This window comes from Ursus arctos, unplaced genomic scaffold (genome assembly GCF_023065955.2).
Source record: "Ursus arctos isolate Adak ecotype North America unplaced genomic scaffold, UrsArc2.0 scaffold_19, whole genome shotgun sequence".
Lineage (NCBI taxonomy): Eukaryota > Metazoa > Chordata > Mammalia > Carnivora > Ursidae > Ursus > Ursus arctos.
This window is the reverse complement of record NW_026622863.1, coordinates 1,087,479-1,104,395: the sequence shown is the minus strand read 5'-3', so window position 1 is coordinate 1,104,395 and position 16,917 is coordinate 1,087,479. Positions and strand designations below refer to the sequence as shown.

The window sequence follows — 16,917 nt, the reverse complement described above, 5'->3', positions numbered from 1 at the left end:
TCTTCATCTTGGAGCACCAGGCGTGAATTTAGTGCTCGTCAGAACAGGAGACCCCGCCCAGGAAGCAGCCCTTGGGGCCAGGATCCGAGCCCGGCGACTCCTCCCACCCCCAGAGAAGACACTTCCTCTGCGGACCCTTCCCGGCCAGCGTGGGGCTCTCCACGTCCTGCTGCCTGTGGGGTGACCACGGGCGATCTGGCGTCAGCTCCTGGGGAGGCCCCGCCCCTTCCCCCACACGCACACACGTGCACGCACACACCTGAGGTCCCGTCCACAGGCCTCTTCGGACCTGCTGACTCACTCCACCGTCCCAGCGCCCACCCCCGGCACCACGGCCACCCAGTCCTGGGTGCTTTTCTCCCTAGTGGCACCTGCAGAACCTGGCCCCAGAATGGGACAATCCCGGGCTCCCCGCTGGCTCAGCGCAAATCCGCCCTCTCACTGCCTTCCTGCCTGGTCACAAGGGTGTGGAGACAGTAACGATGAAAAGAAGGAAGTGTCCCCATTCTGAACAGTAACATTTCTCAGTGACAGTGTGGCACAGGTGACGCCCCAGGGTGCAGTGGGAGTCCGACAAGGAGAAGCCATATTATCACACCACACGGGTTTCCTGTAGCCGGTGACGGTTACCACGCTCTACCCCCCTTGCCTTTCAGACCTAGACTACAGGAATCACAAAATGTCCTGCCCAGACACCTCCCTAGAAGCTTCCAGCTACCCATCTTCTGCCCCCAGGGCTCGGGGACAACAGGGGAGCCGTGTGAGGCCACCATCTCTGCTGGGGAGCCTCTGCCCCGGAGCAGAGGCAGGCAGGCTGTGCGGGGAGTGGCGTGGGGTAATTGAGGGGCGCTCCAGGATGACTCAAGCCCTCGCCGTGGCCGCTGCCCAAGCCGGCGCAGGGCACACATGACTAATAGCCAAACGCCTTCTCCAGCATCCACACGCTCGCTTCCAAAACACTGTGGAACTACCCCTTTCTAGCCAAAGCCTATCACAGAACGAGGAGGCACAGAGACAGCGGCGGAGCCAATGGCTCCCGCCGGGCAGCTGGGCCTGGCCATCAGCGGGACAGCCAGAGGGTCCCCGGGGAGCTGCCCACGCCCAGGACGGCAGAGCCAGCCTCTGTCTCAGGTATCACCGCACGGCTCTCAGTGGGTTCCACACCACCCTCTCCCAGAGCGTAAGAACCAACACCGAAGCCAAGCCCGGCACCCAGACACACCACCAGGGCACGGCCTGGGCATCAGGGTGCTTGAAAAAGACACTTTATTTGGAGAGCAGTTTTAGGTTTACCGAAAAACCGAGCAAAGGATACAGTGAGGAGTCGGCCGCAGCTGAAAAGCTCCCTAGCTGACTTCGACAAGACCCAGGTGGGACCCTCGCATTAGCGCGAGCATCCAGAGAAGAAGAGTGCACCCCGGCACCCGCATGGGCGCCAGCCGGGGGCAAGGAGCCCCCATAGTGACCAGGCCAACAAACTCGGGCCCCTGGGCCCGTTCTGGCCCAACACCTGTTTTGGTACCACCCACAAGCTACCAATGGTTTTTACAAGTTTTAATGGTTGGAAAAAACATCAGAAGAGTTCACGATGTGAAAATATTTACTCTCTGGCCTGTGACAGGAAGAGTTCGCCATTCTGCACCAGGAGTCTGCACCACCGGCAGGGGGGCACGTCCTTCGGGAAGGGCCCCCAGCTCCACAGGGTCTCCCCTGGCCTAATGGGCTCCCACCTGGCAAGGCCAGGCTGAGGAAGCCACAGGGGCACTGCCGGGCGGAGGGAAACCCGCCCTTTGAGAAGCTTCCCCGTTCACCCCACACACACCCCTCCAGCTAGGTCTAGTCCACTTGTCTGTACGTCTGGCTCTCTAGAGGCAAGAGGAGGAAAGCCAACCAGCATGGAGAACAGTCCAGGTGACCCGGCACTTTCCCCTGAGCCGATCCCGGACGGCCCTGTCCACACAGGGCTGACTCAAACTCTCCTCTCCGAACTCAATGGTTTCCATTGATTCCTGTCCTGAAAATGTCCCTGTTTCCCCATCTTTCTGTGTTAGAAATGAAAACAGAGTCTGGGAGCCAAAGTGCGGTGGCTCTGTCTCCCGCACACGCCTGGACCCCGGGGAAGCCGGCTCCTACCTATGACAAGCTGGCAGAGGCCCACCTGGAAGGGCTTTCAGAGCAAAAACACCCCACCCACCACGTTCTGACAGACTTCCACCCAACAGAAGACTTCCACAATGCAAACCGTTCCGTTTTCCCCTGAACACAATTCATCAGACTGCTTTCCAGCTCACAGATGGGAAACAGCTCCAGGTGGAGGGGCTGAGGGCGGAGGACCACGGGAAAGGTGGAAGGCCTTCTTGGGCTCCTCGGAGGCTGGAGGGCTGCAGGGGGCAGGGGCTTAAGAGCACCGAGAACCCCGGGGACACGGATGCCAGGGTGGGGGACCCGGGGCTCTAATGCCAAGGCCAGAGCCTCCTGGGGGCTGCTCCTCCTCCAGCCCGGGGGCAGACCCTGCAGAGTAAGCCAGGGCTCGGGAAGGGCAGGGAGGAGCCTGAAGTGTCTTTCCCAAAGCACAGGCCTGCCCCAGGCCGCGGGGGTGGGGCGGCCGAGCCCAGGGCACGGGGGACGGATGGACGTTAGTTCTGCTCCGGAGGCTCCAGATTAAACAGCTCCAGGCAGGAAGCCCGCCTTCTCCCAGATTGGTCAGGAAGTCATGATGCAAGTTTGCAATTTTTTTTTTTTTTAACACCGAAGAGCGAAAGAGATTCGTGCCCCCTTCCTCGGCGTTCCAGCCCTTCCCCGCGAGCAAAGCAGCCCCTCGGGCGCCCCGACTCCCCCGCGTCCCCGCGGAGGCACCGGCCGCTCTCCGCAAGCTCGCCGGCCCGCACCCGAGGGCGCCCGGGTGCCACCTCACCCCCACACCGCCGCCGCCCTCCCGGCCTCCCCCGGCGCGCTCATGCTTCTGGAATGCGGGCGCCGCGGGCCGCGCGTCCCGGGGAGTCTCCTCGGCCGGCGTCCGGGCCGGGGAGCCGGGACGCAGCCCTCGTCCAGCCCAGAGCCCCCGCGCCCACTCACCGGCCAGGAGCGCGAAGGGCAGCAGCAGCCAGTAGACGACCGCGCCGAGCACGTGCCGCTCCATGCCCGGGGGGCCCGCGGGGCCGGCCGGGGGTCGCTGTGCCGCCGCGGCGCTAAGGGGACATGGCGCGCAGGGCTGCTCGTCGCACGTGCCGCGCCCCGCGGCCAGGACCCCCGGCTGGGCGGCGGCGACCCGAGCGCCTCCGCGGCCGCCGCCGCCTGCTTCTCCTGCTTCTGCTCCGCCTCGGCCCGGGGCCCGCCGAGCCCGCTCCGGTGCCAGCCCTGCCCAGCGGCGGAGGGCAGCGCGCGGCTCTGGCGGCTCTCGGAGGCCGAGCACTGCCGGACGGCGGCTGGGCGGCGCGCTCCCGCCCCTCCGCCCGCAGGCCTTTATAAGCTCGGCCCCCCGCCCGCCCTCCGCGGCGTGCCCGCCTCCGCGCTTCCCCGACGGCCGGCGCGCCCCTGCCAGCCCTCCACGCGGCCCGCGCACCCCGCCAGCCCTCCACGCCCGGGAGCCCCGTGGCCACGCGCCCCGGGAAGAGCCTCGGCACCGCCGCTCGCCGCGCGCGTGGGGGCGGCCCCGGGCCGAGGAGAGGCTGCCCAGCGCCGGGCTTCCCGGGCAGCACCCCACGCGCCACTGCGCCCCTTTCGCTTTGCTCCAGCACACGTGAGCGCGCAGCGCCCCCTGGGGACCGTGGGGTGGCTCGGAGCCGCAGGACCCCGGCACCCCCCCAGCAGCTTTGCCCTGATCACTTTGCTATCCGAGGACAGTGTCAGCCGCCAAAGCACCGCCTGGGCCTGCTGTGCCCTCTGGTGAAAAAGCCAGGTTCTGATCCCAGGCGGTGCCGGTCACCCAGACCTTCACTTTGGCCTTTGTCACCCTCGAGGTGAGCATGGAAAGGAGAAAGGGGCAGAGCCCACGTGAGTGTGGTCCTAGGTCCCAGACCGGGCGGCACAAGAACCTCGGTGGTGGGTGTGGTTGGGGCCCAGAGAGCCTGCAGGCAGCCGGCACTGACCCACGCCACACCTGCCTACTGACGCCAGCTGCAACCCAGGCACAGACCCTCCAGCTCTTCAAAAGCCAGAAATGCTGGGCAGCTGGGGGGCTCAGTCGGGTGTGGGCTCAGGTCCTGGTCTCAGGGTTCTGAGATGAGCCCCACCTGGGGCTCTGCGCTCGGCCCAGAGTCTGCTTAAGACTCCCTCTCCCTCTGACCGTCCCCACTGCACGCTTGCTCACTCTCAAATCAATAAATGAATCTTTTTTTTTTTTTAAGATTTTATTTATTTATTCGACAGAGATAGAGACAGCCAGCGAGAGAGGGAACACAGGCAGGGGGAGTGGGAGAGGAAGAAGCAGGCTCCCAGCGGAAGAGCCCGACGTGGGGCTCGATCCCAGAACTCCAGGATCACGCCCTGAGCCGAAGGCAGGCGCCCCAATAAGCGAATCTTTAAAAAAAAAAGGGGGGGGGAACATCTGGGTGGCTCAGTGGGTTGAGCGTCTGCCTTCAGCTCAGGTCATGATCCCAGGGTCCCTGGATCGAGTCCCACATCAGGCTCCCTGCTCAGTGGGGAGCCTGCTTCTCCCTCTGCCTCTGCCTGCCACTCCCCCTGCTTGTGCTCTCTCTCTCTGACAAATAAATAAATAAAATCTTAAATTAAAAAAAAAATTTAAAATGTGTTCAATGCTGACTGGTTTTCTCCCTGCCTCTTCTTCAGTCTGCGTGTTCCCGCCTTAATTCCTGCTGGCATTGTGTCTGACCCTGGTCTTTTTCTAGAACCCTGTGAGATTTGTAGACTTGGGGTTCCTCCCCAAGGCCAGAGCCCCAAGGAGGCTGGGGACATAAGGTCCAGCTACCTGGGAGTCCCAGGACCCACCTGCAAATGGTGGCCTGTAGTGGAGACAGCTGATGCCACCCTCAAGGGAAGCCAGCATCTGGCCACCTAGGGCCATTGGCAGGAGTTGTGGCCAAGGTCTCCGAGCAGCGGCAACATCAACAGAGATGACCAAAAGGCAGCCCACGCTGGCGCCACCGGCTGCTGGCTTTGTGGCCCCAGGAGGCAACCCTCCTCTCCATGCCTCGCAGAGCATCTGTGAGATGGGGTTGTGGCCCCGAGCAGCAGAGCTGTGAAGATTCAAGAGCTTACATCAGTAGACTGAGAAGTAAGGACTACCGTATGTCCCCTCAGTCCCCTCCATGGGCGTCCTTCACCGGGCCATGGACTGGAGCGAGCAAGGCCCTCCCAGAACGCCAGCAGTGAGAGACAGGAAGAAAAGACATGAGCTAGAGGGAGGCCTCCTCTCGCCCTTTCCTCTGCCTGGCCTGGGGTGATCATGGGGGCAGCTGAGGGGGGTCCCCACCCTCAGGACACTGAGGCCCACCTGCACAGGCTTTGAAGGGACAGTCTGCAGGTCCTCCGGCCACAGTCCCAACCACCCGACTCTCCCTCACCCTCTCAGAGGAGTCCTGCCCCAGCACACTGACTTCCAGTGAAGTGTCTGCAGTGTCAGAAAGCAGACCCCCCACCCAGAGCAGAGGGCAGTCCTGGCTCACCAGTGCCTTTCTCTGGGCTCTGCTCGCCAGAGTGAAATAAGAGGACTGAGGTCAATAACCTCCGAGGGAAGGTTCTCCACTCTGACATTAGAGGGGTCTAAGGCATATTTTAAACCAGTGATTTTGAAATCTGTGCATAGGTAGGAAGACCAGGGTGCCCCCCCCCCCAGTGTTTCAGTGGGACCAGTGGTTTCCCATATGGGAGGCATAAGATAACCTTGTTTATATAAAGAGTTTATATGAAAAAAAAAGTTTAAAAACCACTCCTTTATACTAAGTCCTCCTAAGGCTTAGGGTACAGGCTTCAGACCCTTTCTCGAGAGCAGTTTGTGTGGTGTGGGAGCAGGAGGGCTCGGAGAATGAGGGGGGGAAGCAGAGTCCCAGAGCAGCAGGACCAAAGCTCCCCACACAGCTTTGGGGACCTGAACCCCAGGGCCCCTCCCCTCCCGTCTGGCTCCCGCACAGCGGCTACAAGGAGAAGGGGAGCCTCAGAACCTACCCTGCAGGAGCGGAAAGCACGTGTCCCAGAATCGTGAGCAGCAGAAGATTGGACAGAAGCTAACCAGCCACCTGCAGGAGACGTTAAATAATTACAGTGTATCCCGCCGTGGAGTAGCAACTCTGTGTCCGCTCACAGCAAGCTCCAAGCTACAGTGTGACAGCGGAGAAAGCAGCGTGTGGTGCCCAGGCCCACACTTCCCCTCAGGGCACAGAGGCAGGGGGAGGCAGAGAGAGAGGGAGAGCGGAGGGAGGGGAAGGGAGAGAGGGTTCAGGTGGAGAGACAGAGAGACAAGGAGAGAGGGAGAGAGAGAAGGTGAGGTGGACAGCGACAAAGACAGCGCGCACAGGGCTGAGGCCACACCATCAGGCTGGGAAGGACACAGAATGGTCACTGAAACACCCGTCCGCATGTCTAGGTGTTCTGCTAGTAGCATATAGTATGACTTTCACAAAATAAATTTAAATTGAGCACAGTGGGGACAGAGTCCCAGAAAAAGAAGTTCCTGACCTGCCTCCTTGAGGGGCAGGGGAGCGGGGAGTGTCTCGGCCACACCTGCTCTCACCCTGCAGGTGACGACATGGGGGCCAGAGAGGAAGTCATCTGCCCCAGAACAAGCCAGGCTCTGAGCCCAGCTTTCCTGACCTCCCACCACCCCACAACTCAGAGTCCCACTAAGTTCATTGTTCTTGATTAAATTCATAATTTCGTCCGGAAGGAGCAAGCGTGGTTAGTTCCCCAAGGGAGAGAGGAAGGGCTGGGGTGCGGCCCATCACAGGCGTCACTCTTGCCCAAGGATAATACAGGCGTTGTTACCTGCCCACACTCAGACATGAATTTCAGGAGGAAACCACCCAAGTGTCCATGAGCAGCTGAACGGATACAAAGGAAGGTTATCCAGCCATAACCACGAGCGAAGGGCTGGCCCACCAGTGGGCCGACCCGGAAGGCACCACGCCAAGCCAAGAAGTCAGACACCGTGTGATCACGTTCGCACCGAATATCCGGGCCAGGCCAACGCATAGACACGGAAACTAGAGGAGAAGTTCCCCGGCCCGAGGAAGGGAGGGAATGGGGAGTTGTTACTTAACGGGGCCAGAGTTTCTGTTGGGATGATGAGAACGTTTGGGAAATGGTGGTTGTGCAACCGTGTGAACGTACTTAGTGCTACTGAATTGTACGCTTACGAGGGTGAAAATGATAAGTCTGTGGATTTTCAGCCCAGACACAGCTCACTGAGGAAACATCCTCGTGGTTAAGATGATTTCTGAGCAGCCCACCCCGAGGCTTCCTCCCACCCAGGAGGCTCCCCAGAGCCAACCACATTCTCTCTTTTTTCTGAGTGTTGTTTTCCTGATGGCTGGCCAAAGACTTGACGAGTTTGGGGGAGTTGTTTTATTTCCCCGAGTACATTCCCACTCAGTTTCCCCTTTCCTGGAAGCCAAGACCAGGAACCGACCCCGCGGAGAGTCAGGGCACACCCGGCTGCGCAGAGGCCCAGACTCTCCCACGGGCCCCGCCCACCTACCGCAGAGCCGGCCTTGTGGATCTGCCCCCTGCTGCCCACCTGCCCACCCAGGGTCAGCCTGGTGACCCTGAGTCCTCGCTCAGGATGTGACCGCACCAGAGTCAGCAGTGACACCAGGTCAGGTCCGCAACCCACCTGCTGGCCTCGCAGGCCGGCCGAGTCGGACCCCACGATGCAGAGATGGGCCAACAGGTGCGTGCGGCCAGGAGCCCTTCACAAACATCTACCGGGAATCCAGTAGGTACTGAAACCCACACCTGTGGCTGCAGACGTCACCTGATGAGTAATCAGCATTTTCCACACAAACCTGACTTTTCGAGCTTGTCAGCAGTTTCCTTACCCCCATCTCAGCAGTAAAAGCACCTGCAGTGGGACGGATGATGGGAGGCACTAAGACTGAGCAAGGGGCCGACGACCTGGACCAGAGCAGCAGTGAGCCTGACCACTGTCCAGGCGCCCCGGGCAAGCACAGGCAAGAAGCCTCAGAGAGGTGACCGATGGCCCTGCCCAGACCTCTGCAGCCTGTCCCACAGCAACATCTGCTGCCTCTCCAGCCCTGCCTGCCCACTGGAAGGACTGTCCCCGGCAGCAGTGGGGACAGGGCGAAGCGGGGGGGGGGGGGCACAGAGTGGCAGAGACCAATGGCTGCATCGACGACGGCTGGCCAACTTTGGGGAGCATGTTCCCCTGGTGAAATGGGATCATTTCCACCATCCAGACGGCTTTTAGGGTGGGAGGAGGGCCCGTGAAAAATGTCTGGCATCAGAACTTGCACAAAGCAGTGAACCAAAGAGAAGGAAGGGCACTTGGGGGCTCCACCCATGAAGCCTCTGCCTTCGGCTCAGGTCATGATCCCAGGGTCCTGGGATCGAGCCCCACGTTGGGCTCCCTGCTCAGCAGGGAGTCCACTTTTTTTTCTCTCTCTCTCCCCCTCTGCCCCTTCCCACTGCTTGTTCTCTCTCTCTCATTCAAATAAATAAAATCTTAAAAAAAGGAAAAAAGAAAGAGGAGGAAACAGGTGAAACACAGAGATCCCTCATCTGGGGAGAGCGAGGAGCCAACACCTGGCTGCCACCTGGCCAGTCCGGCACGGACCGCGGACAGACGTGAAGGATGAGACGGACAGGCCATCGCCCCATCCTGAGATTAGGATCCGGGCCAGGGATCGATAGTGCACCAGCGGTTTAAAGGAAAACCACCAAGACTAGAGGGTTTGCAACACATCAACAAACCGAGCCCAGAGAAGAGTAGTGCCTGACTTCGAGGCCGACCTCCCGTCCTTGGCGGGTCCTGGGGACGCTCTTACAGGTGGGAGGCCGGGCTGCTGCGAGGACCCGGGGCCTCCCTGGGCAGGGGCTTCATTCCTTCAAGGGATGCGCTCCGTCAGGCGGAGCGAGGCGCTAAGGTGGAGAAGACATGTGTTTCTCCACAGCCTGCCGCCTGGCCGGCTTCTCAATGCTCCGCCTCCCTCTGCTCAGGGTGGGAAATTCTGAGACCTTACTGCCCCCAGCGACACCTCGAAGGAAACCAGGGACGGCAAACCCAGGGGGTCTGGACAGGGCAGGCTCCAAACCGGGCCAAGGTGGGCCCCGTAGGGGAGGGGGAGCAGCAGGAGGTCCTGGCCCAGCCAGGCGGGTTGTCCGGCCCTCCCTTGGCGCTGGCGGGCGCCTCCAGCCCTGCTGACTCATGCACCCTCGCATATGGGCCACGGCTCTCCTGGGAGCCTGGTGGGAGCTGGAGGGGGGGCCCGTGTGCAGACTTGGCTGCCCCCCACACTTGGCCCTTTCCCTGCCTACACTTCTGGGTTCAGGACAGCTGGGTCAGCTCACGGGTGGAGTAGGAGCTGAGCACACCCTGCGCCTTCCTCCTTTGCAGGAAACTTCCCAAAGTAGGTTTAACTGTGCAAGCCCCTGCCCCCTCCAGCCTGGGTGCCTTTCAGCTTCCTGCTGGTCCCGTTCTGGCCTTCAGTTACCTCTGGTTTTCTTTACTGTCACCGGAGTGGTGCTGACCAAGGGCCCCTCGCTGTGGTCCCACTGATGGAGGTCACCCGCCAGCTTGCTCAGGTGCAGGGAAGGGGGGAAAACATCTCCTTGGCCACAGTGCATGGACCACGGGCAGCGGGGCGCCGGCTCTGGACAGCAGAGCACAGCCACCGAAGCCGAGGCCGACTGCTGCCCTCTCCCACCGGGGCGCTGGGAACAGAGGAAGGAGACAGAGGTCCTGAGCATTCTGGCCCACGAGGCAGGCACAGGGAGGCTGACCACGTCACTCTTCCTCAGGCTCCTGGGTCCCCCGCAGGGTTTCTGGGGCCACTGGCCACATCACTCCACTGTCTGTACCCCTGTGCAAAACACGCAGGGCCGCGTGGGTCCCCCAAATGCCTTGCTCTCTGCAAAGCTCTGCCGGGAAGGCTATCTCCGCACCTGGCAAATTGTCCTCCATGTTCTGGAACCCCTCAGCAGGCCTCTCCCCTGCCAGCCCTTCCTGACCGCCCAGGTGGTTACCATGCCCTGTTCCAGCCGCTCCGACCCCTGGACACAACTCCCGGGGACCCCGAGCCTGGAAGCTCCCCGGGGCTCTGCCTCAGGGGACTCTGCACCCCCGAGGTTGGCACATCACCTACAAGAGACAACGGAATCACACAGACCCCCAACCCCGACGGTGTCCCTGCCATGCCCGCTCTCCTGCCCAGAGCTCTGTGACCCCTGACCCTAACTGTGTCCAGAAGGGGAGTGTGGCTGACCCATGGGAGCTGGTGGAAACACTCTTCTCCTTTCTCCCCTGGACAGTCCTCAGATGTGATCTACTTGGCTTTTTTGGGGTACGGTCCTGTGTGACTGAGCCACCAGATTTGAGTAGAGATGGCTCTTCCACAGGCGCCCTCCATCCCACCTGGTGTCCTGTTCTCCCACGCTCCCTGCAGGGCCCATCACCCAAAGTCCCATGAGGCTTTGCCTTGGGCCCTGCTTTCTGTCAATTCTGGTGAAAAGAGTCTCCCGCCAAGAACACGTGTGATTCCCAATAGCCCTTCATCTGACAATGGCACAGACCCCGCCCCTGGCCCCACTGCCACCTTCCAGAGACTTTGGGGTGGGGCTGTGTGGTCAGGGCTTGCCTGTGTGACAGCACCCCATCACAGGTCAAGGCAGAAAGCCTCCATGGGCCCTGGGACCTGCCCTTTCCCTCCCTGTCCTGAGGCCCCCACCTCCTCACCACGGGCCAGAGCCACTCAAGGCCCTGTGTGGTCACTTGGCAGCCCTCATGGGCCGCACTCAGCCCTTCCTCCCTGCCCACGTCTTCCTCTCTCAGGAGTGGGGCTGCCACAGCCTCCTGCCCCTCACCTGTCCTCCGCAGCAACCGACGGGTCTACCGTTCACACACATCTGTTTGCCGCTTCCCTCCCCCCAAGGCCCAGGAGGAAGTTCAACCTCCTCTGTGGTATTGCAAGCCCTTGGTGGTCTGCCGACCATCCCTGCCCAGCCACAGAGGCATGTGGTCCCTCCCACCCATGCCCAAAGCCTGGGGTCCAGGCCTTCCCTGTCCTGCTCTCGGGTATTTCGCGCTCTGCTCCTGGTCCTCATGACCGTTCCGTTCTCGCTCCTGAGTATTCCTGCACGCATGTGTGCTACAGGCATGCGCCATGGACCCTGGTGACGCCGAGTCACTGGTACGTGCCCATGGCCACACACACACAGGTTGGTGGACGAGCAGGCATCTGACCTGATCTTCAGCTCACCCCTTCTAAACCAGTCATAGGATTTTTTTTTAAAGGTTTTATTTTTAAGTAATCTCTACACCCAATGTGGAACTCAAACTCACAACCTTGAGATCCTGTCTCCCTCCGCTGACTGAGCCAGCCAGGTGTTCCCAAAGTCACGGGCTTCTGCCCAAGTGACGGCCTCAGCCTCTCTCTGGCTCCCACCCTTCCTCCGGATGGAACCTGGTCTCACCACTCCTGAGTGTAGGCTTCCACGGCCCTTATGACCTAAGTGCTCTGTGAGGCCCGAACGAACTTGTGCGCCCTCTCCTGTCAGCACACCCCACTCACTGCCAGGCTGCAGGAACCCTGGCCCAGGCCGGCTTCCCTCCCGGGAGCTGCTCCTTGCTGGCTCCTGGGAAAGTGCAGGTCCCCGTGGAAAATCACTCCCGCGCAGTCTACCTCTGCAGGTAAGCCTGGCCCAGGGGAAACTGACTTCGCAGCACCTGCTTACAGACCTGTTTAAGGCATCTTATGTTAGATCCTGCCCCTGTTTTACCAGCAAAAGATGGATTTATCAGGGAATAAAAAAGGATTGCAGAGTGCGACAAATGAGCTCCGGGAAAACCACAGGCGAGTGTGGGGAACAAAGGGGAGGATGCTTTTTTAAGGAGGGAAGGGGGTAGGTTGGGACTGCTGTTATGAACTAAAAGTCCAGTGGGGTAAACCGGGAGCTGGACGTGTGGGGGTTTCCCGTTGTTCCTGTTGGTGGAGGGAGCTGTTGTGTGTATGTGGGGGGGGGGCGGGTAATGAGGACAGTGTCCCCTCCTCAGGCTGGAGTAGTAAAGTAGTGTCCATGGGCAAGGGCAAGCCTATGGCAGGCCAAGTCCCTCTTCCTGCTGGGTCTGCAATGGACAGGCGGCGGCAGGGCGGGAGAGCTCCCCCTGCCAACCTGCACGCTCCCTTGTAATGGGGTTTCCCTTGACTAAGTTTCACTTACCTCAGTGGGCACTGCCATGGTCCCCTGGCCCCTGCACAGTGCCCAGCACTCAGTGGGAGCGCAATGGATGCTGCCGAATGGGCCTGCCTCACTGCAGAGTGGGCTCCTGAGCTCGGGAGGAACCTTCCACTCCGCAGGGCTGTGAGCCCCCCCGAGCGCAGGGCTGTGAGCCCCCCGAGCCCAGGGCTAAGCGCAGGCCACAGCTAACCCTCCTGGATCGGGAGCGGCTTGTGGCAGGCCCCCCAAAGTCCTTCGGTGACGGGCAGTTCAGGGCCACCGCGGAGGGGTGCGGCGGCGAGCTCGGCCGGGAACAAGGCCCTGGGTTCAGGTGTGACTGCTCCGTACGGTCTTCGTGCGGTTCCAGGCATTTTCCCGTGGGCTCTTATCGTCACGGGGGCCGCCTTCCCACGGAGGACAGGGTAGCAGGGGTCAGGACAGAAGGCGCGGAGCCTGCAGGACCCTCGGTCTGAGGTGACCCCGGTGACCCCAGCGGCCCCCACACGCCAGCGCCGCAGCGGGGCCCGCCCCCTCGGTCTGTGGAGTCGGAACTTGGACCCAGCCTCGGCTCCGGCCACGCCCACAATTGAGCCACGCCCCCAACGACGGCACCTCCCCTGCCACTCCCGACCACGCCCGCCCCCGGTGGCCCTGGAGCCACGCCCTACCGGTCCACGTCGACCCGGCCTGGCCCCACCCCTCGCAGAAACCCGCCCACTCCCCCACGCTTCCGGCCCCGCCCCCCGTGACACCGCCCCTTCTGGAGTTACGCCCCGCCCCGTGCCGCCGCGTGATTGACAGCGCAGAGCTGCGCCGGTGGCCTAGTTTCGCGGGTGGGCGTTCCCGCGCGGGCGGGGGCTGGGGGCCCGGGGTGTTCCGTCGCGTCTCCCCGGGCGCCGCCTTTGCCCTGTGCCAGGCCGCCCGGTCGTGGGGACCCCCGGCCTGCAGCCTCCAGCCCGCTGGGACCCGGCGTGTCCCTAGCACTTGCCGGAAAATTGTCTCCTCGGAACAACTTGGGCACGTGAGCCCGTTTCCGGCTGCGAATTTCATGAAATCTGAGCAAAGATCAGGTGTGAAGTGCGGCTGCACGTAGTATTAGCACCAGGGCGTGGGGATGGTTGTGACGTGGGCGGCGGTGCCCCACGTGACGGAGCTCATTAACAAAGTTTATATCGGTTATTTGCTCACATGACTGGGATATAATGGGTAAAATAAAAACTACTTTGGAATGACTGTCCCCTGATTCTCTTTACCTTCTCAATGTGCTACGAGAAAATGTGCTCCCGCCACATTTCTGTTGTGGCTGCCGCTCTGCACACTCACCCGGGGGTCCAGTGTGCCCACCCCCATGCTGACACTCCCTGAAAGCAGACGTGCTGCTGCCGGAGTCACTGTCACATGGGAGCTTGAGGCCACGTCCGCTTTCCCAGGGCTCTGCTGAGAGCGCGCTCCCGTGAGGTCCCCTTGACAGAGATGAGGACCATGCGGCTTGGGGCGGAGGGGAGACCTCCCGGGTCACTCGGCCCGTGGGCAGCAGCAGCGTCTCCTCCCTCCCGTGTGTCGCATCATGTCTGGTGGACAATGAGCCAAATGCAGGCTGATCCTGGCTGAGACCCAAATGTCTTCACTGAAGGTCAAGCTGCCCCCAGATCTGGCTATAGACATCGCATTGTAAGCCAAGACCGTGAAAATCCCCCCTGTGGCTGCAGGTGCCAGGCTCTCTGCAGGCCCAGGGGAGTCCCTGAAGCCTGGATTCCACCATAACTCCCCAGTCCCTGTCTGGTCTCTCGGGGAAGGTGGAGACTAGCGTGCGGAGCCGGCTCCCTGGTGCACCCGCCTGATGCTTTACAGGTCTTGGCTTCTTCACCCATGAATAGGGTATGGCTTATAGGTCCACCGAGGTAGAGACAGAGAAGGCATTCCAGTTATGGGGACCGGGCCCGCACACAGCACACCTCACCGGAGTCCAGCTACTACTGTTCTGTAACAGTGCTCTGCAAACTGTCAGGCACCGCGCACCCCCGGGCCGTGGTTATTCTGTGCATGTGGCCCCAGCACGTGGCAGCTGAGGTGCAGTCATCGTGCTATGCACGTGTCGTGGGGGCAGACGAGGGGGTGGGATGGGTTCTAGGGAAGTTCCAGTTGGGCAGACACGGCTGCAACTTGGAACTTACTTCAACTCTAGCCATTTTTTGGAGCGTAGTTAAAATGATGATGGTGGTGGTGGTGACGGTGATGGGGGCCAGGGTTCTCTACTCTGTTCTCTATCAGATAGTCCCGTGGCCCCTCCTTCTTGCCCTTCAGTGTCATCCTCTCCAAGAGGCCACCCTGAACCCTCAGATCTAAAGTGCCCCCCCCAGTCACTCCATTTCATGACCAGGTTTTATATTATTTATTTGAAAGGGTTTTTTTTAAATTTTTAAAAATATTTTATTTATTTGAGAGACAGAGAGTGAGCGAGCATGTGAGCGAGCCCAAGCAGGGGGAGCAGCAGGCAGAGGGAGAGGGAGAGGCAGACTCCCCGCTGAGCAGGGAGCCTGATGCAGGGCTCCATCCCAGGACCCAGGGATCATGACCTGAGCTGAAGGCAGACGCTTCACCGACTGAGATACTCAGGCGCCCATTAAATTATGTTTTTAATAAAACTAATTTCTGTCTCTCTCCACTAGAATGTGAGCTCCTTGAAGGCAGGGGCCTCATCTGTCTTGCTCTCAACCTGGTACACAATGGACCCTCAGTGGCCTGGCCTGTACTGGGCCTTCGGCAGCCAGGCTCCCAGTGGGCACTCAGTAAATACTGGGGGATCACATGAATGAACGCATAGTCCCCGACCTCCCAGTTTCTCCAGGGTAAACACCCAGAAACAAGGGTTCTAGCCCCTTTGTTATCTGGTCTCTCTCTCTCCTGAAGGCATTCCAGCCAGGCTATATCCTCTTAACATTCCATACCTATAAGCCAACATGACACTTCAAGGGAAGCCCAGGCAGAACAGAGCAGAGAAGTGCTCTCACTTCCCTTATTCTAGACTCTGTACTTTTATTAACGCAGCCTCATATGGATGAACCCTTGGACCAGGCTTTCATCCAGCCTCCTTGGGTTGGAAGAACCAGAAACCCACTCAGAGGCACTTTAGGCAAAAGACGCAGAGGTATGGGAGGGGCTAGAGGCTGCTTCCTAAAAACCTGGGCCACCACGAAAGGCTGCGGGTCTCCCATGAGAGCAAACTGGAAACCATTACAAACCACCTGAGTCAGCGGCTGGGTCTGGCTGGGTGGCCCTGGGTCACCCAGACCCTTGCGCACTATGTCTCCACCTCACTTCCCACAACCAGAGGTGACAGAAGGGCGGCTCCCACTCCAGTCCCAGGAGAGGATCTCATTGGTTCAGCTGTGCGCCTCTCATCCAATCAGCGATGACTGGGAGGGAGGGGGTCACACCTTGCAGATGTGGCTGCTGATCCCCTTCACCGTAGGTGGGCAGACAATGTTCTAAGAAGGAGCTGCCCCAGAGGCTTAAGTCACCCCAAAAAGGCCGAATCACCAGGAATGACATTAAAAATAACAGTGGCATGGCCAGACACACTGCCATGGCACAGACATTGGCCACCGCGCTGGAGCGGTCCCCCGGCTCCCGCTGTCTGGCATGCCCCAACACCCCCGCTGGTTGTGCGGAGTGAATGAAGACAGACTGTTAAGTCCCCAGACTCGCCTCATCCCACATGTGACTGACACATTTGAGATTCATGTTCTGGATCCTACAAGATCCCTCAGCTATCCCAGAGCCACTCAGGGCCTCCGAGGGCCTGCTTCTGCCTTGCCTCCAGACTAGTGCCCCGGGGAGCTGGCCACAGCTCTCCCAGGAGTCCCCCTCGGCTGGGTGTGCATGCTCTTGTCACACAGCCATGTGGTGGCCAGGCAGGCAGGGCGTCCTCTCCTGAGGCGGCCTGTCTCCCATGAAATGCTGGTAGACACGTCTCAGCATTCTGCAGGCTCTGGGAGGCCTCCTGCCCGTCAGCTTATCTACAGAGGGCAGGGGCTGGGAGCCAGACACAGCCAGCTGTCTGTACCTCTCCAAGACCACGTGTTTCCTTACTTTTTACACTTGAAACGGAGTGCCGGGAAGCACAGTGTGTTTGGGAGGGAAGATGGCGACCTCCCTCCTGATGAGCAGCTAGGAGCTGGAAGATTTACAAAGTCCCCTTGCCGCCGTTGGTCTTATGAAGAGGCTGTGCCTCGAATGTGTGCTGTTCCGGAGTTCCAGAATCCTGCACATCTCCCCCCTGTAACGCATAGCAAGTTTAAATGTGGAGAGCTGCACTTCCACGGAGGTCAATGCTTGCCTCCAGAGTGTGGCCCGGAGCGCACACACCGCCACAAACCTGTCACACACCTAGCCTTAAACACGCCGGCTGCCACCTTCCACCCTGCTCCCTGGGCGGCTGCTGTTCCCCAAGCACGGGCGTAGCTGCCCGCTGCCCTCATCGCCGACGGGAGCTGCCGCCTCCGGGCACCCTTCCCCCACCGAGAGGCTCCCTTACAGGGCACCCCGGGGCTCCGTGGGTCCCGGCAACAG

The 16,917-nt window shown here is 60.6% G+C and overlaps 1 protein-coding gene across 1 annotated transcript in view; it reads right to left on the bottom strand.

Annotated features, from left to right (window-relative positions):
• PIEZO1 (piezo type mechanosensitive ion channel component 1) overlaps positions 1-3,425 on the bottom strand; it is a 53,388-nt gene extending 49,963 nt beyond the window's left edge. The window contains exon 1 of the mRNA XM_026494603.4: positions 3,076-3,425. Within this exon, the coding sequence (XP_026350388.2) occupies positions 3,076-3,139 (64 nt within the window). The 5' untranslated portion in view covers positions 3,140-3,425. The remainder of the gene's footprint in view (positions 1-3,075) is intronic.
• Between the last annotated feature and the right edge of the window lie 13,492 nt (positions 3,426-16,917).